We start from the raw sequence: 27,057 nt of genomic DNA, 5'->3' as shown, positions 1-27,057 counted from the left end.
ATTATTGCATTAAGTTATTATTTTTCTTGCACAGTAATAAGAAAGGAACTATAATTGTGCAAAATGATGCCCGTCCCTATTTAAGGCCCATCTGTGTGTCCGCATGTTCCATGTTCTTGCATCATTAAGTGGCACTTGCATGAACAATGCATGAACAAGCATAATACATTCCACTACCATCAATCGTTAATTAATAACAACACACCTTTACTAAACTTTAGGACAGCCTATCCCAGGGGAAGAGCACTCTACCTTTAGGAGACTAGAGGACCCCACCAGAGATGAGCAACACTGGACTTTGGTTGGAATGCACAAAATACAAACCAGTTTTATTTGTTTTTTACAGAAAGGAAAGAAAAAGATAAACAAAAATGAATACCAAAAAATCGATGTAAAAGTTAATACAAAATGTCAAATGTCAAGAGTATGAACGCTCCAGAAGTCATCCAAAAAAGGCCAAAAAGCCTCGATCCTTTGCTGTCTCCTATATATACGCTTCTCCTTGGCGCTTCCTGCAACCTCCAGGCCCATATATGGTAGACAACAGATCATTCTCAAATCATTGGACGGAACAGTCCTAATAGTCTTATCACTTCTGACAGACCTACTTTTTAGGGTAAACAACCCCCCCTTTGTGGAAGGTGTGTAGTGGGAACTTGTGATCCATGCAGCTGACTGCCTGCACCTATGTCCTCTTCTTCTGAGACATTAAGAACTACTTATTGTATATTCTCATGTTCTACGCTTTAAAATGTATATATCGGTGTGTCTGTTGTTACACAGATAAAGCACTTCTTATGCTTCTCTAACTTTACGGCCTGAAGCAGGATGTTCCAGTACACAGGCCCCATTGAACAGGATGTCTCTCTACTAACTGATTAGTTTCTTGAGTTTACAGCCTTTCTCTCCTGGTGACTGTCAATCATCCTGTCAGAGTGAGTTCACTAAAAGTTCACTTATTTCATTAGCTTTAACAAACAGTCAACACTACAAGCACGTATGATTATATTTCGGTAAATGATAGAAAGTCACACATTAAATCAAAATCATTGAATCATCCCTAAACAATATGGGATTACATGTAACGAGTATATTGATATCTGAAAATACAACTCTTAGCTTGATAATAAACAATAGATCGTAACTCATCATAGACAATGGAAAGACAATAGAGGATAAACAACTTGTCTGAAATACAAACAACACATTAAGATGGGACCTGCTGTCTGGCTCGAGGTCACAGGGGTCATGTTTCATACATGCCAGTTTAGGTGTGAATCTACAACACGCCTAGAAGACTAAATTGTGTAAGTGTCAGCCAGATGCTCAAACCACAGGATGCTGCCTTAACGCTTTTTGGGGTCTCGCCTCTCGCTCCTCAGGCAGAGAGGTGTTAATCATTTGGTGTATCAATTATTTTAATTGCAGAATAGAAAGATGGGTTTCTAGGGTGTAGTGTGTCTCGGACATTCTTGGTGGACACTTCAACAATAGAAAGAAGGTCAGATCATTCTTTGAAAATTAAACATACAGTACGTACTGTGATCAAGGTTCAGGATTTATGTTAAACACCCATAAAATCATTGGAATGTCAATTAAAATTGGACTAAAAACGTATAGAAATCAAGAAAAAAATGTTAAATCATTAAAACAAAATGTATCTGGGACATCATAGTGGACCGGTCTCTAAGACCTGTACCCCACACACATTTTCTGTCTGCATCTGATCATTAATCATTTAAAAGCAAAAATGTCCTACAAAAGATAGAAAATATAGAATTTCTATGTCTTTCACAACAAGCTAATTCAAAGTACATATCAAAACAACACTCAAAGAGAACCTGGATAAGATGAGTTGACAAAAATGGTTGAGACCAAATCCAGAGGCCTCACGTCTCTAACCAGCGTGCATGCAGGGCTCTTCAGTTGGTTGTCATCTGTGCAGCTGCCGGGCTGGGCGGATCAGCACTAGTGTAATAAAAAGCATCGTTAGCATTCTTCAGAACAGCTCAATCTGGAGGCATTATGTAGATATTTTAACTACAGTTTTACCAAATTAGTGGTTCTTCATCTGGGCTTCCCTGCAGTTCTTTGTAGTGGTTCTTCACCATCACAAGCTCCAATGTAACGTCTAAAAAAAACAAAAACATAATGTTAACATCAAGTTCACTATTAATCACACTATTGAAATTTGTTGACCTATTAATTTCAATCAAATATTTTGAGTAATTTTAGTGTCATCATGTTATTATTTTGTAACGTTGTCTTTACCTGGGATTGAGACACCATCTGTCTTGAGCGACAGCTCGATTGATTCCTGCATTGATTCTTCCAGATTGACCAGGATGTATTTCTAAATTAGCATAAAAATCTTTATCACTCACAGACAAAATGTGTCTTATAACAATAGCTGAATGTTTGTGAAAGGGCCTGCAGTGTGTTAGTAGTAAAAGCTGCATTCAAAAAGAGGCATATTCCACTTGATTATATATATGATGACCTAGAATTGTAGATAAAGATAAGCAGCACAACATGTTTTACTATATCCTCATCGTACGACGTATTATAAAATGTTACAAACCATCAAGTCCCTCAGCTGTTTCAACATAACAGCTTTAGCTTCCTGAAACATGACGTTTTTTGGATCAAGTACGTGCTTCACCATAGTTTCTCTCATTTTATTCAGCATGTCCGTTCCCTCAATTTGTTTTGCTTCTACAATAAAACAGAAAACTTTAGTCAATTAAATGTTATTATAATTACATTCTGCACAATTATGATGAATAATGTGCATCTTTACAGTGTCAGGTTTTATATGTGATGATCTTTATCGTACCGTCATAGCATTCCTGCATGTTTGTCTCAATTGTTGTCGTCAGACTGCTGTAGATCGTTTTCTTACGTTCGCGGATGATTTTGTTGAGTTTTGTCTTAATCTGTTCTTCCTAAGAGAGAGAATATGAATCGTAGATCCACATATTTTAGATAAAATCAAGGTAATATACAAATAAGGCTCATCATTTTTCAAAGGGCGTCTCCAGTTGTAACTGACATTGACTGTATTGATAGACTTCTTCATATTCAGTGTATATATGTTAACAGCTAAAAACATCTATATTTCATTTATTCTCTAATGTCTAATGACATTCTTCATGTCTGCTGAAGCCTTTCCGACCTGGACTAACAGCTTAATAAAGATTAACGGTACTATTCTCCTCTTTTACCTCTGTAATGAGAAATATCAATTGCAGTTCGACATCTTTGTACTCTGTCTTCTCTTTCATCATCTTCGTGTCAAGTGAAAATGAATTGAGGACTCCGTTGAAAGGTCCACATTTTCCTTCATTTCTGAAACATGTTAACAAGTTGAAATGTCTCATGAATGCATCATTGACAAGTTTGTATTTCAATAATGTAATTTGTATGTATGCATTATATCTCATAACTTGTATAACTGTATAATGTACAATTTGTTATTTCTAGACATTCTCCATAGTTTGTACAATTAGCCTGCTCAGGGTTTTATGTCTTTATTAAGTAATTTCTTACGGGAAGGTCTTCTTGAATTCCTCATCAATGCTCTCAGTCAGACGTGAAGATAACTTCATATTGAGGTTTATTTGTTTCCCCTTTGTTGTCTTGTGTATGCCATCATGTTGTACTATACACTTCAGTGTCTTGTGGAAACCACTACCTGACTTATTCTGAAACAAAACAGAAAAAACAGAAACATTTTTAAGACATTCATATAAAGTGCAAAATCCGTTGTAATGATGTTGTAATAATTCAAATACGTACAGGATGTATCACCGACTTCAAGTCTTTTTCACATGAACTTTTAGATTTTTTAACCCCCTCACTGAGGCACTTTTCAAAAGCCTGATTAGTCTCTTCCATTGGTTTCCTGACTTTATCAAGTTCATCCCTCATCTTTTGTTGAAGGACTGTGTACACAGCTGTCTTTGTGTCAGCCTGAAATCAACAACAACACATTCAGTATTCAAAGCAATGAAACCATTCTGTTACTTGACTGAGTTTTCTTGAGTTATTCACATTTATACAAACTGTTGTTGATTTTGAGTGAGACCACCCTTTAATTACTGTCGTTATGCAGCCTCTCTGAAGCAACACGAAATCAGGAAACTTTATTGATAAAATATATGTATGGATGACATTACATGTAAGTAGTCTGTCTTTGACTTTATGTTTTCACATTATTTTCTGTCAATATTAATGATTAAAGACAAAGAAAGAGATTTTATTTCTTGATCTTACCCCTTCTCTAAGGCTGGCCCCTTGAATCAGAGAGAGAATCCCACGAGCTCCAGACACATAGTTTAACGTCTCTGAGTGACAGTCATTGAGATCCTGCAGAAATTCCTGAAGTTTGGGTATTTCTGTAAAAAAAATGTAGTTTGCATCTTATATAGTTACAAAACAGACGAACATTTTATTGCCATAATCCAAATAGTCATTCTTGTTTGTTTTGTTAAAGTAAAGTAAATCTAAATGTGCTCATATATGAAGACTTCACCTACCAGTGTCGTCTTTATCTAGACGTTTCTGTTTTAGAAACTCTTTGGAGCTCACTGTGAACACTTTGAGACTTCCATCACTGAAATGTTTCTGAAAAGAAAACGTTTTGGTTTTAAGGAATGCTTAGAGTCGTAGACAATCTTTATGTTGTACTTTCTGTCAGTCTATAAAACTCACCTTAACCTCCTTTAGTTTGTTGAATTCTTCTCTCACTGCTTTCTTGGCTCGATCGTTTGTTTTCAATATCAAAGCACGAACACCAGCTGCTGAACTAAATGAAAATATTTGCATTATTTTGCACCTCAAACCTCAAATTCCAACTTTTTTTGCATCGAGAATAAAAGTCTAAATGATCTCTTTTAAACCTGCAGCTGTAACTATCGAATCCACCATTTATACTGAAACGTGCATCACTTTAATTTACAGGTCCGTGATCTAATAGGAAGTTTTCTTTTAACATATATGTATATGTACTGTTGGCATCTTAAATCACTTACTGATCTTTTGGTTTTGTAACATCAGACTTGGTGCAGATAAAGTGAATGTGCTGACACTGGCCACCATTTCCCATGAAGCTAGAGGCACTTTCCAGGATCTCCCAGGCTTCTGGCTCTGATGCAGCTCGATTCATTTCAGTCACGATCCACACAGTGGAACAACTTCCAACGACCTGAAGGGACATGACAGCAAGTTAATTATGATGGTCATCAGTACTTTGTAATATCATGATGTCACAGTTTAACACAGTAATACACTAAACAGCACTGCATGTGATGAATTACCGTTTTCCACATCTTGTCCCTGCTCTTGTTACGATCCCCATTTCCAGGAAGATCCACAAGTGTGACGTGCTTCAGAAGATCATTATTTGGCACCTTGATAGTCACACACTTCACTAGTGGCCAATACCACCTCTTTACGTCTTTACCTTCTCCATCTTTTGGGTCGCTTCTTGTGTATCTGACTAATTTTGCAGATAGCTCTTTAGCCTGCAATAAATAATAAAATGAGATTAATGCAACGTAAGAATATTTCATTCATATGCACAGACCCCAACTTCAAACTGCTTTACAAATTGTACAAAATAATTAAAACAAGAAAATATATAAAATAAGAGCAATTAAGTTACCCCATCATTGAAACAACAAAAGCAGTGTTGAGATTTAATAACACAAGATGTCATTTAATGCTAATGTAAAATGTTTGGGCACAAAGATGGAGGAAAAATCCTGATTGGATGTTGTTAAAACAGTTATATAAATATATTTATCTACCGGTAGACAAACTTCTTCATGATTTTTCTATAAAGGGGACATTTTCTATGGGTTTGTAGTTTTCGAGGACAGGTGCATCAAGGCTCTGTTTTTAAATTTCACATACTGATTTTACTTTTACATTTGTACATAAACCTCAATAACATTTCCCTCTGTCAGACAGACAAGAAGGCTTCTTATGAAGTGATACAAGATTTTTACTCTTACTCACTGTTTTTACTGTCAAAATCTTCTCATTGGAAAGGAGAAATTCTGGGATCTCTTTGAAATATCTGTCATTCATGAGGTCATCAACAGATTTGATTTTCCAGTCTTCTCCATACAGCGCTGACAGCTTTTCAACTATGTCCCGACGATCATCGTCACTTTCCTGATCACTTTCCTGATCCGCATTATCCCCAAGGAAATTTTTAGAGAACCACAACTCATCTTTCCACTCCTAAATAGAATTAAAAAAATACCTTTAACTTCGTTAAATCATATGGCATACATTTGGCATAGTTTCACGTAAACAAACATATTCAGCTCATTTTACCTCTTTTGTAATGAACTCAATGTTTGCCTCATACTTTGAGTTCTGCATGTTAGCCTCCACTTTAATCATGACTGAGGTACATGCTCTGATGTCTCCAGAGGGCAGGAGATCCTTCTCTCCAATGACGGCATTTATCAAAGAGCTCTTTCCAGCCCCGGTTCTGCCAAAGACACCAACCACCTCCCTCTTGTCTGTCTCCAAATCACTGATTTTTTTCCTGTTGTATAAGAGTTCATGTGCGGGTTAATTAATTTGTTTCAAAACATAAAAACACTGATAGAATGTGTCAAAGTCAGAAAGAGATCCGTCTATGAACAGCCCTCTTCAGCATATTGTACTATCTTCAGTAGAAGTCATTTACTGTACATTTTGGGTAAATTAAGACTTTTTTTTCAAACAGAACTAGAATTAACGCCTCACGACTGAATCCCTCAGACAAACAGTCAAGTTGCAGTTTGCATCCATGTCTTTCCAAATTGTCATCACTTCATCATTTTATCCTATTAGACATTTGTGTGGAATTGTCATAATTAACTGAATTCTTCAGTTATGATCAAAAATGTGTTTTGTGAGGTCACAGTGACCTTGATCTGTGACCACCAAATTGTAATCAGTTCATCCTTGAGTCCAAAACAAATTCCTTCGAGACGTTGGTGAGAAATGGACATACGTACGTACGTACGTACGGCCGGACAAACCCATGATGTCTGGCTCAACACTATCAGTCTTAAATCTCTTAGTGAAACTGGCCTCTGGTCAGCAGTGGAACCAGGCCCGTATAACATATTAATATGGAAACTTTAATAAACTTTATACTTACTTCAGGAAGTTGTTGAGCTTGTTGTCTTGGGGAGGTATTTTCTGACTGACACATCTCATGATGTTTTTCACATCAGACAGTATGATTTCTTCTGTCAGAGTGAAAGTAAAGAACTGTTCAGCAGGAACCATGAACCAGTGTATCAAGTAAGCGGTAATGCACAATGAGGAGAGCGTGAGAGGGACTTTCTCTGCCAGGTCCATGTAGGATAAGATTGATAAGATGACAAGATTGCATATGGCAGCAAATGAGAGTATTTTTTGTGGCCAAGCTATAGAAACACACATTTGCTATGTAAGTAAGCTAAGTAAAAATGTTATTACATAAAAAAGTTAACCCTATAGTAAGTTGTAGGTTGCCATTGTTCGTAAAGTATTATAAATACCTGAGTCTGATCCTGGTTTGATGACAAGTCGTTGTTTTCTAGTTGGTGATTGACGTTGGCTGGACTCATCCTGAAGATCTGACTCTCTCTTTACTTTTTGGATATTTTTATTTGGTAAAATAAAAGCAAAAAGAAAAGTTTGTTGCATCTGCCTCTCACAATATTTAAACATGTTCTCGATATAGTTTCTTAGTCAAAGTAAGATATTACCACCTTAAAAAACTTCAATGAACACTACATGTAACCAATAAGATAAAGTGTGTCTCACCTTTATCACTTGTGTCACTGGTGGACGGACAAACCTGAGGGTGAACATGAACATTTGTGTCTTAAATCAATACTAAGTGGCCAAATAAAAGTTTGAATAGACAATGAAAATATGATCTATATAATTATAATAAATGCTTTATGATATCTGAGTGCTTGAAACTTTATTCAACTTACTTCAGCTGATGATTCAACTGTTTCTGGATTTGCTGTGTTTTGTTCCTTTTAGACACGAAAGACAATAGTTGCAAATCCACAATAGTAAATAAATGTTTAAATTCTAGCTCATTACTGTTAATGAGATATTATTATCAATTATGTGTCATGAAAACAGAAGTCTGTGCTCCTGTAAATTATAAATACAGTATTTGTGTAAATTGTGTTCACAGTACAGAACGTTACCTTTAACATCTTGAGTCTCTCCTCTAATTTTGACCTTGGTCCCATTTTTGGGATCATCTCTGTGATTTTTCGATCATTCAGAAGGTAAAGACTTTCTTCGTCAATTTCATGTTCTGCAATTAACAAGAAGAATTGCCAGGATTAATCAACACTGATCTCTCCCATTTTCTTAAAACTATGTCTGTCAAGAATATGTCAGCATTGTACTGAAGAACAACATTGCAGCATTTTTCATAGTTCTTTTAGTTCTGTAGATGCTTATACGTTTCAGTATTGTTAGGTCATATAAACACTTTATAAAATCTGTGCCCATAAAAGAGTCATGGTAATACTTTACCTTCAAATATTGGTATCAACTGGCTGAGACCCCATTCAGTTAATTTATTACGAACAAAATCATCCATGACCACGAACGGCAACTGGAAGGTAAACAAATAATCATGTTTTAAATCAACCACTGCAACTTTGGAGAGTTACATTTCACTGAAGGAAAAGAAGTTATGAAACTTCTATTATCAGACTCAAGGAAAAAGCAAAGACTGAAAAAACGAGTCACGTCACAATGAACGGTACAGCTCATATAGACATACATCAGTTCATACAACAACTGAAATGATTAATCAATTCATCAACTAGTCAATTGCCAGAAAAATAATTTGCAACTATTTTGATAAAGTCAATTTTCATGTTAAAACATTTTATGGCTCCAGGTTCTCTTTATCTTATTTTATATTTAATATGTTTAGCTTTGGCAACAGTCCTAATTTAAAAAATATTAAATAAAAATAATGCTTGTTGGACCATTGTGAAGGTGTCACTTTTGGCATCTGGGTAATTGTGACAGCATTTCTCACTATTTTCTCAATTTGTTTACAAACCAAACAAACAAACGATTAAAAGAGAAAATGTTCAGCAGATTAATCCATGATGAAAATGATAATAAATTGCCGTCCTACACCAATTAATTAACTACAACAATAAAATCCTGCTTCCTGCAGGAGTTATGAGAATCTAATGATATAATTGAATAACAGGCATACGGGCTATTGTTCTGCATTGAAATACATTCAGTACCTTTTCCTGAATAACCCACTGCAGCACCAGGCCTGTTTAAATACTCTAATGCAGGGTGCGTCACTATCAGCATACGTTACGTTTACGCAATCTCCCATGTAGCGTTAGATATCTGGCAATATGTTGTTTGTCCCCAAGAGTACCAACTTTTCATCAAGTCGGGATAAGGGCACTTCATTATTTAAATTCTAGCGTGTAACTTTACAGCCTTTTGTTTGTTATTCACGGAGGAGATCTTCCGGCTTTCAAACGGTCAATAAGAGATTAAAAGAGAAAATGTAAATAAGAATCACCCGCGGTGTTTGATTTCCTTAATATCATAATATTAATTCCAACGGTTACCTGTAGCGTGTAGGCAATAGATGTAGATCAATGCCGGTCCTCCAAGGTGGAGCAGTCCTTTGTTCTCAATAGTTGTCCGACACCACACAGGAAAACGAAACCTAGTGTTTTTGATTCCTGGTTGTGAAACTCCTCCCATGATGAATCTCCCTACTTATGTATTTATTTTATTCGTTCTTATGAAAATTGTCGACACAAGACCGTGTTCTGCTACACAAATTTGTTTGTACTTTTCTCAAATAATGTGGGTAAAATGATGTATAATTTAGCTTTTTGAGCCTCAAACTGTAAATGACATGTTTGAACATACTGAACTAAATACTGACAACTGCAACATTAAAGGGAGGAACGGTTGTGTAAGGGGGACACAAGCCTAACAGGCTGGAAACCACTGTTTTAATCTTGAACATTACATTTTATGAGTTTATCAAATATTTTAATGTAAAATCTTACTCTGAAAAGCAACTAACTTCAGCTGACAGATAAGTGTGCTGGTGTATGAAGTGTAGTATTCCCCTCTGAGATGTAGTGGAGTTGGATGTACAAAGTAACTTAAAAAGGAAAACGTGCCTCAAAATAGTACTAAAAGTACTGTACTTGGGTTAAATGTTCTTAGTTGATTTTCACCAGTGTTAAAACTACAGGAAGATAGGATATATATACTGTATATATAGAGAGAGAACTACAATGCCAGGTCAGGCAATACCAGAAGTCCACTATTGTGCACTAAATCTTATAAAGTCCAGTTAGTGGATACTCACTTGTACTGTAAATATTATGTTTCTTCTGCATCTTGAATATGTTGCTCGAAATGTTTACAGTGAAAAATTCAGCCAAATGTTTGGCTAACTGTCTGTCTGTGGTTTGGTGCTGAGCAGGTAGTGCACAGTGGGTTTCAAGAGCTATTTATCTGAAAACAGCTCCTGCTGCAGCCGAAGATGATGCTCTGAGAGCGCTGAGAGTGAACCACAGCAGTAAAGTTGTGGCCGGACAGATGAACAATGAGCTGAAACTCACTGCAAAGCTCAAAGGATAAAAATCTGAAATACAAAATCCTTCAATTTGACTGTGACACTAGCCTGCGCCCACATACATTTAGTTGTTTATAGCTGGAGAGTTCTTGAATAAACCTATTTTGTTATATGATGTACGGTTTATTGTACTGTTAGTGCACATTTTGCAGTATGTATTTTATCATGAGTATGACTGTATCTGATACTGCTGTGACGCTTGTGTTTTAATATCTTAAGGAATTTGTGCTTTATCAATCACATTGCTCGATAAAATAAAATAATACAATCAGTTGTTTGTTGTGCATGCATGTGGACATAATACACCCACTATAAGTTGTTCTTGCTGTGAACACCAGAGGGCAGTAGAGTCTATGTTTTGCTGAACAGATGTTTTGATTTATCTCCACAGTATGCAAGTAGTATTGAACAATCTTACATTTAGTTTTAGTTTCTCTATGTATTCCACTCCTCTGGTGCTCTGGGTACTTTGGACTCTTTTATACTAACTGTCCCCTCACTGCACTGACAGAGATCACATGGTTTGGTGAGATTAACAGTTGCTGCAACAGAAAGACGAGAACAAATGACAAAGGCCTGAACGGGTTAAACAGATATTTGAATGTATATTTTTGTGTTGGAAATTTTCTCTTTCTTTGTAGGCCATTCACAAATTGACACTTTTACCAGTTAACACGTTTTGTTTCGCATTTGACATCAAATCTTGAAATAAATCATTTGTGCTGTATCGGTATACTCACTTAAATAAAAGAACAATCCGGTGTGTGTTTCTTGTGCATGCATGTGGGCAGCATGGTTGACACACATTGTTTACCCACACTAAGTTTTTCTTGCTGTGAACACCAGAGGGTAGTAGAGGCTCACCAGTAACTTCCTGTTGAGGTTGTCTGGCATCATTATAAACTGCTGCCTCTGCATTAAGATAAAGGGACTTCTGTAGCACTTATTATGACAGCTTGGTAATAAGGTAATGTTGGGTAATTACTAATAATGATGTGTTAGTTATGTTATTTATTGTGTCATGCCAGTATAAGCAAACGCCCAGCCGACATGGACATCCTGCAGTCCTTCTCTCACTGTTAACTCTCCTGCTCCCATCGGTTCCTACAGCTAATGGTCATTTACCTGAACGTAACTCTGCAGAGCTTTAAACAGTCCTTCAGCCCAGAAAACCACGCCCAGTTTCTACAGGGAACATCAATATTTCTTTTCCCATCGGCCCAGCAGACCTTATACCCCGAAGTCCAGTACGGTCAGGGGAAGTTGCTGGCATGGCAGATTGGGGAGAATCTCTCTCAGGGGCCATGATGTCCCCCAGTCACAGGGGCTCAGTGGGTAGTGAAAGTGGCAATCGTCGATCCAGCCACTGTGGTACCAGTCCAGTGCAGGAGCCCTGTAGCCCCATTAGTGCCTCAGGGTTTAGCCCAAAGGGACACCTTGACCATCTGGCTGCAGGATTTCGCCGGCGCTGCCACACTTTGAACAGCCAACTGCATAGCTGCCACTCTGGAGTTGAGCACATAGACTGTTGTAAAACAGAGTTGACATAAGACAAAAAGAGTGTTGTGATCTATTAACTCTTATTATTACTACTTCTATTCGGACAACTCTTCATTCACCATTTAATCAAGATAAATTGGAGAAAGAGCTGCATGTAAAGTGCAGACAGCTCAAAATAGAGAAGTTCAAACACCTAAATTGAAAGTATGTTTCTTTTTCCAGGTTTTCCCAGTCCTGTAAGTTCCAGTGTGTCCTCTCCCTCTGTCCAGCCTCCCGTTTATCTGTGGGGACCCACATTGGCAGTTAGCAAACCTCGAGCGAGGCTAAGTCTGGTAGGTATGCACAAGTAGACAAGAGGGTGTGTGTGATTGCATAAGTTACACATGTTGAGATCTGGCTGGAGAAGGTTTGGTTATTGGCAAATATACAAATAAATTATTGCTATTATTTAAAATGATTAATATCAATAGGATTATTAACAACGATTTATAATAACGGGGCACCACCCTGGGATCAGGGACCAGTAACCAAATTGTGGATTAAGTCAAAAAATTGGTGTTCACTCAAAAAATGTAAAAGTACTATTCCACATTCAGAGTGAACAGTGAAGGTTTGAATCAGCACTGACCATAAAAAACAGCTATTATCAATAACAATACTAATCAAAAATCAATAATATTATAAATCAACAAACATCTATTATACAACTGCAGGCATACTAAACCTAAAAGCAACAAACAAGCATGTGGCGAGGGGAATGTGGGTGTCTGTATGTCTGTGTGTGGGTGTATCAGGGGGGAGAGAGAGAGAGAGAGAGAGCAAGGTGGTGTAGGTGAGGGGTTTGGCGCGGTTTCATAGTTTAGGCTTTTCTTTTTACATGCGAAGTCGCAACACATATTAGATGGACGTTTATTTGTCAAACCCTCTCTGTGTTTTCTATCTTCACGTTCCCATCTTCTCGTATCTTCTTGTTGTCCAGGTTATGACAGCAGAGCAGCAGAGAGCCTTCTGTCGAATTGGCGCCATCATTCGTGGCTTCCTCACTCGCAGACTGCTCAAAACAGAGAAGGTCAAACATCTGCGACAGACCGTCCTGGTGAGATTACACGTTTAACACAAATAACACACAAATACAAATGAGCACAACTAATTGAAAACACCAATGTGATTTTAATAAGAGTTAATCAATAAATCTATCATCATGTTAGTGACTGGGAAAAACTGTGTTTAGGAATGTGTTCTGTATATATGTGTGCTTAGGATACACAGGAGTTCATCCGCTCCTTCCAGACAGAAGGTCCACAGAAGAGAGGCCCCTGCTCTGCACAAGATCGCTTCCTGTAGGAGAGAGTTAGAGCCCAGGTATGAACGTGTAGTTACTGTCTATAGACAGCAGAGGTCCATCTTACTCTGTGTTTATGTGTGCCTCTTTTGTCCCGCAGTTACGTGCAGCCCTTTATGACATCCATGACATCTTCTTTGAAATGCCTCTCTGGGATCGATTAGCATTGCTGCAGCAGGACAGGGAGCTCCGAGCAGAGAGGAAGCTGCGAGACATGGTAACCTGTCAACTTGAAAAGCTTATCATGATGAACTGTATTTATATTACACCTTGATTACCACACGGACAAAGTGACTTACAGGAAAGAAACACTGTTTGGTGGCTCGTCTTATACCGTCAGTGTCAGTGCTTCAGTCATACACTATGATCCTTACTGACTGTTTCAAAAGGAGAAAGCCAAGGGCCCCAAGGAGAGAGTGGTTCTGTCTGCTGCCACACAGAGGTCTCTGGACAGGAAAAAGAGGTACGATGGGAAAGAGGAACACAGCCTTACATTGTAGATGAGATCTGGTTTTAGACACTAATGTTTTTGATGATGGGCTCCAGGGATCAGCAGTGTTTTTATTGTATGTGTTTGGCGCTCCTCCAGGGTCGGTGAATCCCCATCAATGGCTAGAAAGAAGCAGCAGAAGCCAAAGAGCCCCACTACTAACAGGTGCTCTAGACTGAACTACAATTTCCTGTGTTTAATGTCCCCAGAAGATTAGTTCTCTAAATACATCCTTTCTTCATTCCCAGAGTCCTGAAGCCAAACCAAGGCCAAAACTCTCCTGTGCCAGGCCAGCTGAACCGCCAGGGGTGAGACTTGTTTCACCAAAATCACAAAGTGCCTTATCTTGATTTCATAAATCACATAAACTGCCGTATGTCATCTCTTAGGAGATACGTCACTCCACCTCACCCCCACTACTGAGAAAATGCTGATATGCTTTTTGGGTTGCTAGTGTCCTAATTAACAAGCATTACACTTTTTACTTTTTCTGACTCTGATGAAGACACACTTGGCTTCAGAACGGTAGTCTTCTAATAAAGTGTGTTGCCTTAAATCCATGTGCTCCAGTATACTTTGGACCTAAGCTCTGAAGTCTCTCCTGATTGCACATTTCATATTTTATATGCTGACCTAATCTATTTCGCATATCAGCAAAAATCCAGAAGTGGACGTCATGCTTGGCTAACCAATGAACTGTAATTCCAATACTTTATTTGCCTCTTGCTGAAGGCAACAGCGTACAGAAATGTTTGGATTTCAGCTTTTACAGATGACTTTAAAGTCAGCAAAGTATGACAGGGGCTTTTCCTTCTCAGGAGCTGGTACAGAAAGACCCCAGAGGAGAGAGTGAGGCGCTCAGACAGCCTGAAGAAGCAGCACTCTCTGGGTTAACAGATCACTCAACTTCCCCCGACCTGTGAACTTTGATTTTTTTAGTCTTTGAATACAAACCTTGCCCCACTGAAAGTCCAGTCTGTGCTGCTAATATGATTGTACCATCTGAAACTCAAATGATTGTATTCACTACCATACTTGAGCTCACTGGTATACATCATCACTATGTCATTGTGTTTTACTGTTGTAGCTGAAAAGAGCTGAACTGAGCACACATCTCACAGGGAGCTTGATATCGTCTGGTCGACACATTTTACACTTTAAAGAAGTGAAAAGAAAGTAAGTCTATTTAAATGCAAGCTAGAAGAAGGTCAGAGTTAAAGAAAAATAATTTGTATCCGTGCCGAAGAGCATTGCCTTTGCTATCTGCAGCATGTTAGCATGCATATATTTACCATGTTGTGTTCATAAACATCGAGTGCTTATAGCTGTAAGAGAATTTACAAAATGACTTTCATGCTGACAATCACATGAAAGTATTTAAGTGAGTATAATACATGAATTAGACTTGTTTTGTTCAAGGGCTTTAAGTACCTGTTTGTGCTTTGTTTCTGTATTAAATGGTGCTGAGTTTACATTACTCTGAGGCATTTCAGTGTGTTTCAACATTGGTGATATTTCTTTTTACACAGTGGCGCACTGTTACATTAATGCAGCTTCACACAACAGGAGATGCACAGCAACACTGAGTGAAACTAAATTACTGAGACGATTGAGTCAAATTCTCTGTAAGTTTTCCCTCATTGTCGACTGCCATGTCAACACTGAGGGTCAGACTAAATATAAGAATATATTGTTGTTAAGGAATTGGTACACCCACTAGTTCACTGTGATACCACACAGACATCATTTCTACGTCAAAAGTATTCAGTGTCTTGATGTTGTTTGATGACATTGCTGTACTCTCTCTTTAAAAAAAAGAAAAGGGACTTTTTAATGTTTTTTATTACCAGAATAAATTCTGAAATTATTTTGAATTTTCTGGTCTCTGATTATAAAATTAAAATAAAATGTTTACAGTGAAACTGGATTGACCCAATGAGCATCGCAGGGGAGAAACTCTCATGATGCAGTGTGGTCGGTAGTTAAAGGTTTTAGTGGTGACCTGATGTAATTGCCTCTATGATCCCTCTTTTCTTTCTATTTTGTTCAATTATTATTGCATTAAGTTATTATTTTTCTTGCACAGTAATAAGAAAGGAACTATAATTGTGCAAAATGATGCCCGTCCCTATTCATGGCCCATCTGTGTGTCCGCATGTTCCATGTTCTTGCATCATTAAGTGGCACTTGCATGAACAATGCATGAACAAGCATAATACATTCCACTACCATCAATCGTTAATTAATAACAACACACCTTTACTAAACTTTAGGACAGCCTATCCCAGGGGAAGAGCACTCTTACCTTTAGGAGACTAGAGGACCCCACCAGAGATGAGCAACACTGGACTTTGGTTGGAATGCACAAAATACAAACCAGTTTTATTTGTTTTTTACAGAAAGGAAAGAAAAAGATTAACAAAAATGAATACCAAAAAATCGATGTAAAAGTTAATACAAAATGTCAAATGTCAAGAGTATGAAAGCTCCAGAAGTCATCCAAAAAAGGCCAAAAAGCCTCGATCCTTTGCTGTCTCCTATATATACGCTTCTCCTTGGCGCTTCCTGCAACCTCCAGGTCCATATATGGTAGACAACAGATCATTCTCAAATCATTGGACGGAACAGTCCTAATAGTCTTATCACTTCTGACAGACCTACTTTTTAGGGTAAACAACCCCCCCTTTGTGGAAGGTGTGTAGTGGGAACTTGTGATCCATGCAGCTGACTGCCTGCACATATGTCCTCTTCTTCTGAGACGTTAAGAACTACTTATTGTATATTCCCATGTTCTACGCTTTAAGGATAAAATGTATATATCGGTGTGTCTGTTGTTACACAGATAAAGCACTTCTTATGGTTCTCTAACTTTACGGCCTGAAGCAGGATGTTCCAGTACACAGGCCCCATTGAACAGGATGTCTCTCTAACTAACTGATTAGTTTCCTGAGTTTACAGCCTTTCTCTCCTGGTGACTGTCAATCATCCTGTCAGAGTGGGTTCACTAAAAGTTCACTTATTTCATTAGCTTTAACAAACAGTCAACACTACAAGCACGTATGATTATATTTTGGTAAATAATAGAAAGTCACACATTAAATCAAAATCATTGAATCATCCCTAAACAATATGGGATTACATGTAACGAGTATATTGATATCTGAAAATACAACTCTTAGCTCGATAATAAACAATAGATCGTAACTCATCATAGACAATGGAAAGACAATAGAGGATAAACAACTTGTATGAAAAATGCCCGACAACACATAGAAAATATAGAATTTCTATGTCTTTCACAACAAGTTAATTCAAAGTACATATCAAAACAACACTCAAAGAGAACCTGGATAAGATGAGTTGACAAAAATGGTTGAGACCAAATCCAGAGGCCTCACGTCTCTAACCAGCGTGCATGCAGGGCTCTTCAGTTGGTTGTCAGCTGTGCAGCTGCCGGGCTGGGCGGACCAGCACTAGTGTAATAAAAAGCATCGTTAGCATTATTCAGAACAGCTCAATCTGGAGGCATTATGTAGATATTTTAACAACAGTTTTACCAAATTAGTGGTTATTCATCTGGGCTTCCCTTCTCTTCAGTTCTTTGTAGTGTTTATTCACCTTCACAAGCTCCGATGTAACGTCTAAATAAAAAAACCCATAATGTTAACATCAAGTTCACTATTAATCACACTCTTGGAAATTAGTTGACATATTCATTTCTATCAAATATTTTTAATATTTTTAGTGATCATTATGTTATTATTTTGTAACGTTGCCTTTACCTGGGATTGAGACACCATCTGTCTTGAGCGACAGCTCGATTGATTCCTGCATTGTTTTTTTCAGATTGTCCAGGATGTCATTCTAAATTAGCATAAAAATCTTTATCACTCACAGCCAAAATGTGTCTTATAACAATAGCTGAATGTTTGTGAAAGGGCCTGCAGTGTGTTAGTAGCAATAGCAGCATTCAAAAAGAGGCATATTCCACTTGATTATATATATGATGACCTAGAATTGTAGATAAAGATAAGCAGCACAACATGTTTTACTATATCCTCATCGTACGACTTATTATAAAATGTTACAAACCATCAAGTCATCCAGCTGTTTCAACATAACAGCTTTAGCTTCCTGAAACATGACGTTTTTTAACCTATGTACGTGCTTCACCATAGTTTCTCTCATATTATTCATGCTGCCGTCTCCTTTAATCTTTTTTGCATCTACAATAAAACAGAAAACTTTAGTCAATTAAATGTTATTATAATTACATTCTGCACAGTTCTGATGAATAATGTGCATTTTTACAGTGTCAGATTTTATATGTGATGATCTTTATCGTACCGTCATAGCATTTCTGCATGTTTCTCTCAATTGTTGTCGTCAGACTGCTGTAGATCGTTTTCTTACGGTCGTGGATGATTTTGTTGAGTTTTGTCTTAATCTGTTCTTCCTAAGAGAGAATATGAATCATAGATCCACATATTTTAAATAAAATTAAGGTAATATACAAATAAGGCTCATATTGCCCCCCCTTCCTCCAGACTTTACCTGAAAAAGGAATAAAATATATAATCAGATTTTCAGAGTAGGACCAGGTGAGGGTGCACATATATATATTTTTCCCACTGATGTCAGACCACCTCAGAATCTCCAGTACGTTGTCATGAATATAGTCAGGGTCATCAGCTTTGCAGCAGCAGACTTCTTCATATTCAGTGTATATATGTTAACAGCTAAAAACATCTATATTTCATTTATTCTCTAATGTTTAGTCTTCATGTCTGCTGAAGCCTTTCTGATCTGGACTAATAGCTTAATAAAGACTAATGGTACTATTCTCCTCTTTTACCTCTGTATTGAGAAATATCAGTTGCAGTTCGACATCTTTGTACTCTGTCTTCTCTTTCATCATCTTCGTGTCAAGTGAAAATGCATTGAGGACTCCGTTGAAAGGTTCACATTTTCCTTCATTTCTGAAACATGTTAACAAGTTGAAATGTTTCATGAATGCATCATTGACAAGTTTGTATTTCAATAATGTAATTTGTATGTATGCATTATATCACATAACTTGTATAACTGTATAATGTACAATCTGTTAATTCTAGACATTCTCCATAGTTTGTACAATTAGCCTGCTCAGGGTTTTATGTCTTTATTAAGTCATTTCTTACGGGAAGGTCTTCTTGAATTCCTCATCAATGCTCTCAGTCAGACATGAAGATAACTTCATATTGAGGTTTATTTGTTTCCCCTTTTTTGGTTTGTGGATGCCGTCGTACTTTACAATACACTTCAATGTCCCATGGAAACCACTACCTGACTTATTCTGAAACAAAACAGACAAAACAGAAACATTTTTAAGACATTCATATAAAGTGCAAAATCCGTTGTAATGATGTTGTTATAATTCAAATACGTACAGGATGTGTCACCGACTGCAAGTCTTTTTCACATGAACTTTTCGATTTTTCAACCCCCTCACTGAGGCACTTTTCAAAAGCCCGATAAGTCTCTTCCATTGGTTTCCTGACTTTATCAAGTTCAACCCTCATCTTTTGTTGAAGGACTTTGTACACAGCTCTCTTTGTGTCAGCCTGAAATCAACAACAACACATTCAGTATTCAAAGCAGTGAAACCATTCTGCTACTTGACTGAGTTTTCTTGATTTATTCACATTTATTCAATATTTGGTTGATTTTGAGTGAGACCACCCTTTAATTACTGTCGTTATGCAGCCTCTCTGAAGCAACACAAAATCAGGAAAACTAACTTTATTGATAAAATGTATGTATGGATGACATTACATGTAAGTAGTCTGTCTTTGACTTTATGTTTTCACATTATTTTCTGTGAATATTAATGATAAAAGACAAAGAAAGAGATTATATTTCTTGATCTTACCCCTCCTCTAAGGCTGGCCCCTTGAATCAGAGAGAGAATCCCACGAGCTCCAGACACACAGTTTAACGTCTCTGAGTGACAGTCATTGAGATACTGCAGACATTCCTGAAGTTTTGGTATTTCTGTAAAAAAAATGTAGTTTGCAGCTTAAATAGTTACAAAACATACTTACATCATTATTGTTGGTTTTGTTAAAGTAAAGTAAATCTAAATGTGCTCATATATGAAGACTTCACCTACCAGTGTCGTCTAGATCTAGACGTTTCTGTTTTAGAAACTCTTTGGAGCTCACTGTGAAGACTTTGAAACTTCCATCACTGAAATATTTCTAAAAAGTTTTGGTTTTAAGGAATGCTTGCAGAAGTAGACAATCTTTGTGTTATACTTTCTGTCAGTCTATAAAACTCACCTTAACCTCCTTTAGTTTGCTGAATTTTTCTCTCACTTCTTTCTTGACTCGATCGTTTGTTTTCAATATCAAAGCACGAACACCAGCTGCTGAACTAAATCAAAATATTTGCATTCATTTGCACCTTATACAGTTTTTGGAGAACTGAAACCTCAAATTCCAACTTTCTTTGCATCCAGAATAAAAGTCTAAATGATCTCTTTTAAACCTGCAGCTGTAACTATCGAATCCACCATTTATACTGAAACGTGCATCACTTTATTTTACAGGTCCGTGATCTAATAGGAAGTTTTCTGGAAAGAACTGTCATTTTATAACCATAGAGACAAAGTTACAGACTACTATTTCAGTTTAGTTAGTTGTGATGAGTGTGTGAGCAGTTATTGATTTCTAAAGGAATTTCTTTGAAAGAACTGATAAAACCGATGACAAGCATTAAGAATGACTCTATAGAAATAGACAATCTACACGCTGGTGGTCCCGTTTTCTCATGTAGGTCATATAGAGACATCAGTATTATTATTGAGACTGTTTCATAATCACTTAAAAAGTCCTCACAGTTCCTTGAATATATATGTATATGTACTTTTGGCATCTTAAATCACTTACTGATCTTTTGGTGTTGTAATATCATCAGACTTGGTGCAGATAAAGTGAATACGCTGACACTGGCCACCATTTCCCATGAAGCTAGAGGCACTTTTCAGGATCTCCCAGGGTTCTGGCTCTGATGCAGCTCGATTCATTTCAGTCACGATCCACACAGTGGAACAACTTCCAACGAGCTGAAGGGACATGACAGCAAGTTAATTATGATGGTTAACAGTACTTTGTAATAACATGATGTCACACTTTGCAGATAACACAGCAATACACTAAACAGCATTGCATGTGATGAATTACCGGTTTCCACATCTTGTCCCTGTTCTTGTTACGATCCCCATTTCCAGGAAGATCCACAAGTGTGACATGCTTCAGAAGATCATTATTTGGCACCTTGATAGTCACACACTTCACTAGTGGCCAATTCCACCTGTTTACTTCTTCACCTTCTCCATCTTTTGGGTCACTTCTTGTGTATTTGACTAATTTTGCAGATAGCTCTTTAGCCTGCAATAAATAAAAAAATGAGATTAAGTCAACGTAAGGCGATTTCATTCATAAGCACAGACTCCAACTTCAAACTGCTTTACAAATTGCACAAAATAATTAAAACAGGAAAACATAAAAAAGAAGAGCAATTAAGTTACCCCATCATTGAAACAACAAAAGCAAAAAGCTACATTTGGATCAATAAATATTAAATACTTAACCGGAAGTGGACACAAAAGTTAAATTTTGGGTGACAATTAGGTTTTAAATTGATGACGATCAGATTTTGACAGTGCCTAAGATTATCTAGGTCATAGCAAGTATGTTTATCATCGTAGCATAATGCAGCTTCCCTGTGTTTCATGTTGACCTTTGACAGTCAGCAGACCCCGGTCTGATGATGACGGTTACATGAAGGTTCATATGGATAGAGCATGTTAGAAACATGTGGTCCACAAAAATATTTTAAAATCAATCAGACAAAGATTCAAGGTGTGCAATAATTCTATATATTTCATAAATGGCACCAAAGACAATCACCTCAGTTCTGTCTGTATTTAGCAAGACAACAATTTCAAGCCATTGATATTTTCAATGCAGTGACAAAGTGAGTCGATGGTACCACGGCCTACCAGTGAAAGAGAAATATAGATTTGAGCATCGTCTGCGTTAAGCGTCCCTGTATAAAAAGGGATCATGAATAGACTGAATAGAAGGGGGTCAAGTACTGATCCTTGTGGTACTCCAAAGGGGTGAAGTTGGGTTGCTGATTGAGATAAAATAATTACTATTACTATTACCAGCTGAACTAAAGTGTGAACAAAAGCAGTATTGATATTTAATAATACAAGATGTAATTTAATCTTAATGTAAAATGTTTGGGCACAAAGATGGAGGAAAAATCCTGATTGGATGTTATAACAGTTATATAAATGTATTTATCGACTGGTATACAAACTTCTTTATGATTTTTCTATAAAGGGGACATTTTCTATGGGTTTGTAGATATCGAGGACAGGTGCATCAAGGCCACTCTGTTTTTAAATTTTACATAGTGATTTTACTTTTACATTTGTTGAACTAAACCAACCTGGAATGGCTAGGCAGCATGCATATTACATAAACCTCAAAAACATTTCCCTCTGTCAGACAGACAAGAAGGCTTCTTATGAAGTGATTCAAGATTTTTACTCTTACTTACTGTTTTCACTGTCAAAATCTTCCCCTTGGAATTGTGAAATCCTGGGATCCCTTTGAAATATTTGTCATTCATGAGGTCTTCAGGAGATTTGTTTTTCCAGTCTTCTCCATACAGCGCTGACAGCTTGTCAACTATGTCCCGACAATCAACGTCAACTTTCTGATCACTTTCCTGGTCCGCATTATCCCCAAGGAAACTTTTAGAGAACCACAACTCATCTTTCCACTCCTAAATACAATTAAAAAAATACCTTTAACTTTGTTAAATTATGTGGCATACCTTTATAAATAGTTTCAAGTAAAGAAACATATTCAGCTCATTTTACCTCTTTTGTAATGAACTCAATGTTTGCCTCATACTTTGAGTTCTGCATGTTAGCCTCCACTTTAATCATGACTGAGGTACATGCTCTGATGTCTCCAGAGGGCAGGAGATCCTTCTCTCCAATGACGGCATTTATCAAAGAGCTCTTTCCAGCCCCAGTTCTGCCAAAGACACCGACCACCTCCTTCTTGTCCATCTTCAAATCACTGATTTTTTTCCTGTTGTACAAGAGTTTATGTGTGGGTTAATTAATTTGTTTCAAAGACATAAAAACACTGACAGAATGTGTCAAAGTCAGAAAGTGATCCGTCTATGAACAGCCCTCTTCAGCATATTGTACTATCTTCAGTAGAAGTAATTTGCTGTAAATTTTGGGTAAATCAAGATTTTTTTTTTCAAACAAAACTAATTAACGCCTCATGACTGACTCCCTCAGACAAACAGTCAAGTTGCAGTTTACATCCATGTCTTTCCAAAATGTCATCACTTCATCATTTTATCCTATTAGACATTTGTGTGAAATTGTCGTAAATTAGCTGAATTCTTCAGTTATGATCAAAAACGTGTTTTGTGAGGTCACAGTGACCTTCATCTGTGGCCACCAAATTCTAATCAGTTCATCCTTGAGTCAAAAAAAAATCCTTCAAGATGTTGGTGAGAAATGGACATACGTACGTACGAACGTACAAACCCATGATGCACTACCATGCAGTCTTAAATCTCTTAGTGAAACTGGCCTCTGGTCAGCAGTGGAACCAGGCCCGTATAACATATTAATATGGAACATTTAATAAACTTTAAACTTACGTCAGGAACTTGTTGAGCTTGTTGTCTTGGTGAGGTATTTTCTGAAGGACACAACTCATGATGTCTTTCACATCAGACAGTATGATGTCTTCTGTCAGAGTGAAAGTAAAGAACTGTTCAGCAGGAACCATGAACCAGTGTATCAAGTAAGCGGTAATGCACAATGAGGAGAGTGTGAGAGGAACTTTCTCTGCCAGGTCCATGTAGGATGCTTCAGAGTGTATCATCAGGCTTCTACTATGTCAGATTAGTAAAGGATAACCCATGGTCTGGATTTAAAACATCATACAGTTAAAGGCCACGGTTACGTTATTTACTTTGAAGCATACGCATTGTTGCTATGGATACCTGCATGTATGCTGTTGACTGATTGGGGTTGTCTGATAAGATTACATACGGCAGCAAATGAGAGTATTTTCTGTGGCCTTGATATAGAAAAAGACATTTTCTATGTACCGGTAAGTAAGCTAAGTAAACATGTTATTACATAAAAGTTAACCCTATAGTAAGCTGTAGGTTGCCATTGTTTGTAAAGTATTATAAATACCTGAGTCTGATCCTGGTTTGTTGACAAGTCGTTGTTTCTTAGTTGGTGATTGACATTGGCTGGATTCGCCCTGAAGATTTGACTTTCTTTTTCCTTTTTGGATATTTTTTGTTGAAAAAAAAAAAAAAGCGAAAAGAAAGGTTTGTTGCATCTGCCTCTCACAATATTAAACATGGTCTCGATATAGTTTCTTAGTCAAAGTAAGATATTACCACCTTAAAAAACTTCAATGAACACTACATGTAACCAATAAGATAAAGTGTGTCTCACCTTTATCACTTGTGTCACTGGTGGATGGACGACCCTGAGGGTGAACATGAACATTTGTGTCTTAAATCAATACTAAGTATAACATGTAAAAGTTTGAATAGACAATAAAAATATGATCTATATAATTATAATAAATGCCTTATGATGCCTGAGTGCTTGAAACTTTATTCAACTTACTTCAGCAGACGAATCAACAAGAAAATAGTTGCAAATCCATAATAGTAAATAAATGTTTAAATTCTAGCACATGCTATTATTGTTAATGAGTTATTATTATCAATTATGTGTCATGAAAACAGAAGTCTGTGCTCCTGTAAATTATAAATACAGTATTTGTGTAAATTGTCTTTACAGTACAGGACATTACCTTTGACATTTTGAGTCTGTTTTGGGGATCAAGTCGTCAATTTCTCGATCATTCAGAAAGTAAAGACTTTCTGTGTTAATTTCATGTTCTGCAATTAACAAGAAGAATTGCCAGCATTAGTCAGAACTGATCTCTCCCATTTTCTTAAAACTATGTCTGTCAAGAATATGTCAGCATTGTACTGAAGAACAACATTGCAGCATTTTTACCACTGCAACTTTGGAGAGTTACATTTCACTGAAAGAAAATAAGTTATGAAACTTCTATTATCAGACTCAAGGAAATAGCAACGACTAAGAAAACATGAGTCACATCACAATGAACGGTACACCTCATATAGACATACAACAGTTTATACAACAACTGAAACGATTAATCAATTCATCAACTAGTCAATTAGCAGAAAAATAATTTGCAACTATTCTGATAAAGTAAATTTCCATGTTCAAACATTTTATGGATCCAGCTTCTCGAATGTGAATATTTGGCTTTCATTGTTAAGGATCTAAATTAATTTTTTATTTAATATTTTTAGCTTTGGCAACAGTCCAAACTTAAAAATATTAAATTAACAAATAATGCTTGTTGGACCATTGTGAAGGTGTCACTTTTGGCATCTGGGTAATTGTGACAGCATTTCTCACTTTTTTCTGAATTTGTTTACAAACCAAACAATCAAACGATTAAAATAGAAAATGTTCAGCAGATTAATCCATAATGAAAATGATAATAAATTACCGTCCTACACCAATTAATTAACTACAACAGTAAAATCCTGCTTCCTGCAGGAGTTATAAGAATCTAATGATATAATTGAATAACAGGCATACGGGCTATTGTTCTGCATTGAAATACGTTCAGTACCTTTTCTGTGAATAAACCACTGCAGCACCAGGCCTGTTTAAATACTCTAATGCAGGGTGCGTCGACATCAGCATACGTTACGTTTACGCAATCTCCCATGTAGCGTTAGATACTGTATCTGGCAATATGTTGTTTGTCCCCAAGAGTACCAACTTTTCATCAAGTTGGGATAAGGGTACTTCATTATTTAAATTCTAGCGTGTAACTTTACAGCCTTTTGTTTGTTATTCACGGAGGAGATCTTCCGGCTTTCAAACGGTCAATAAGAGATTAAAAGAGAAAATGTAAATAAGAATCACCCGTGGTGTTTGATTTCCCTAATATCATAATATGAATTCCAACGGTTACCTGTAGCGTGTAGGCAATAGATGTAGATCAATGCCGGTCCTCCAAGGCGCAGGAGTCCTTTGTTCTCAATAGTTGTCCGACTGCACACAATACACGAAACCTAAAGTGTTTTTGATTCCTGATTCTGAAACTCCTCCCATGATGAATCTCCCTACTTAATTATGTATTCATTTTATTCCTTCTTATGAAGATTGTCAACACAAGATCTTGGTTTACTACACAAATTTGTATTTGTATGTAGCCTACTTTTCTCTAAACATGTGGGTATAATGATGTATAATTTAGCTTTTTGAGCCTCAAACTGTTGTTTAAACGTCTCTTCGGTTGAACTAACAACTGACAAATGAAACATTAAAGGGAGGGCACTAATGGTGCTGAGTGACAAACCCTCAATTTACCTCATGGCCAAGATAAACTCACAGAGGAGAAAAACAACCAGATTGATTACCCATCCTGACCATTTCAGCTAGTTTATTGATGCCTGACACCTGGTTTCTTTCAACAGACTCAGAGGGAAACACTGAACTCATGAAGACCACAAAAGAAACGTATTTGGTATTGAAATGTACATTAATTAAGAGGCCATGTTTTATATGCAAACTACCTGAAAAAAACTATCTCAAAGGCATAAACAGGTTAGACTGGTTCATATGAGGTTAAATGGTAAATGGACTTGTATTTGTACAGGTGTCACCTGAACCATTATCATTCACACCCCATGGTAGAAAATTTACATATTTGTTAGGGGGCAAATTTTGCCCCCACTGACTGAGATCCAGGGGCATTTAAAAGAAAATTGGGGGCACTTTTTGAAACTTGTGAAATAACATTTAACCTTTGTTCAAAATAATAAATATACTTAATTAGGCTTACAGTATATGAGCTTTTGTCATCAAATGGCAATAATAAGACTATTAGG

General features: G+C 36.9%; 3 protein-coding genes and 1 long non-coding RNA gene across 4 annotated transcripts in view; 1 reads left to right on the top strand and 3 right to left on the bottom strand.

Moving 5' to 3' along the window:
• Positions 1–297: 297 nt before the first annotated feature.
• LOC142944834 (nuclear GTPase SLIP-GC-like) lies at positions 298–9,730 on the bottom strand. Its single transcript, XM_076085984.1, has 22 exons — positions 9,636–9,730; positions 8,557–8,638; positions 8,220–8,332; positions 7,995–8,039; positions 7,819–7,852; positions 7,551–7,643; positions 7,166–7,256; positions 6,346–6,562; positions 6,022–6,249; positions 5,319–5,525; positions 5,034–5,206; positions 4,714–4,807; positions 4,539–4,626; positions 4,276–4,397; positions 3,799–3,972; positions 3,550–3,704; positions 3,225–3,348; positions 2,837–2,945; positions 2,582–2,715; positions 2,272–2,353; positions 2,053–2,131; positions 298–1,968 (listed from the first exon to the last, which is right to left on the bottom strand). Exons 2-22 carry the CDS (start codon positions 8,621–8,623, stop codon positions 1,923–1,925), a joined length of 2,475 nt encoding a protein of 824 aa, XP_075942099.1. The 5' UTR covers positions 8,624–8,638; positions 9,636–9,730; the 3' UTR covers positions 298–1,922.
• A 3,966-nt stretch (positions 9,731–13,696) lies between these two features.
• LOC142938401 (uncharacterized) lies at positions 13,697–14,957 on the top strand. The gene is made up of 4 exons (XR_012949598.1): positions 13,697–13,971; positions 14,098–14,163; positions 14,247–14,306; positions 14,817–14,957. It is a non-coding gene; the product is annotated as an uncharacterized LOC142938401 (long non-coding RNA).
• A 2,340-nt stretch (positions 14,958–17,297) lies between these two features.
• LOC142944833 (nuclear GTPase SLIP-GC-like) overlaps positions 17,298–27,057 on the bottom strand; it is an 83,519-nt gene continuing 73,759 nt past the window's right edge. The window contains exon 22 of the mRNA XM_076085982.1: positions 17,298–17,471. Within this exon, the coding sequence (XP_075942097.1) occupies positions 17,426–17,471 (46 nt within the window). The 3' untranslated portion in view covers positions 17,298–17,425. The remainder of the gene's footprint in view (positions 17,472–27,057) is intronic.
• On the bottom strand, positions 17,493–26,541 carry LOC142945209 (nuclear GTPase SLIP-GC-like). The gene is made up of 21 exons (XM_076086631.1): positions 26,537–26,541; positions 26,139–26,218; positions 24,927–25,014; positions 24,708–24,735; positions 24,560–24,593; positions 24,290–24,382; positions 23,743–23,833; positions 22,937–23,153; positions 22,612–22,839; positions 21,222–21,428; positions 20,928–21,103; positions 20,319–20,412; positions 20,150–20,237; positions 19,910–20,031; positions 19,428–19,601; positions 19,179–19,333; positions 18,854–18,977; positions 18,346–18,454; positions 18,091–18,224; positions 17,781–17,862; positions 17,493–17,639 (listed from the first exon to the last, which is right to left on the bottom strand). Exons 1-21 carry the CDS (start codon positions 26,539–26,541, stop codon positions 17,560–17,562), a joined length of 2,409 nt encoding a protein of 802 aa, XP_075942746.1. The 3' UTR covers positions 17,493–17,559.

This window comes from Anarhichas minor, unplaced genomic scaffold (assembly GCF_050575085.1).
Source record: "Anarhichas minor isolate MPS153535 unplaced genomic scaffold, ASM5057508v1 ptg000007l, whole genome shotgun sequence".
In the NCBI taxonomy this organism is placed as follows: Eukaryota; Metazoa; Chordata; class Actinopteri; order Perciformes; family Anarhichadidae; genus Anarhichas; species Anarhichas minor.
The sequence above is the reverse complement of the archived record's forward strand: the minus strand, read 5'-3'. Positions and strand labels throughout refer to the sequence as shown.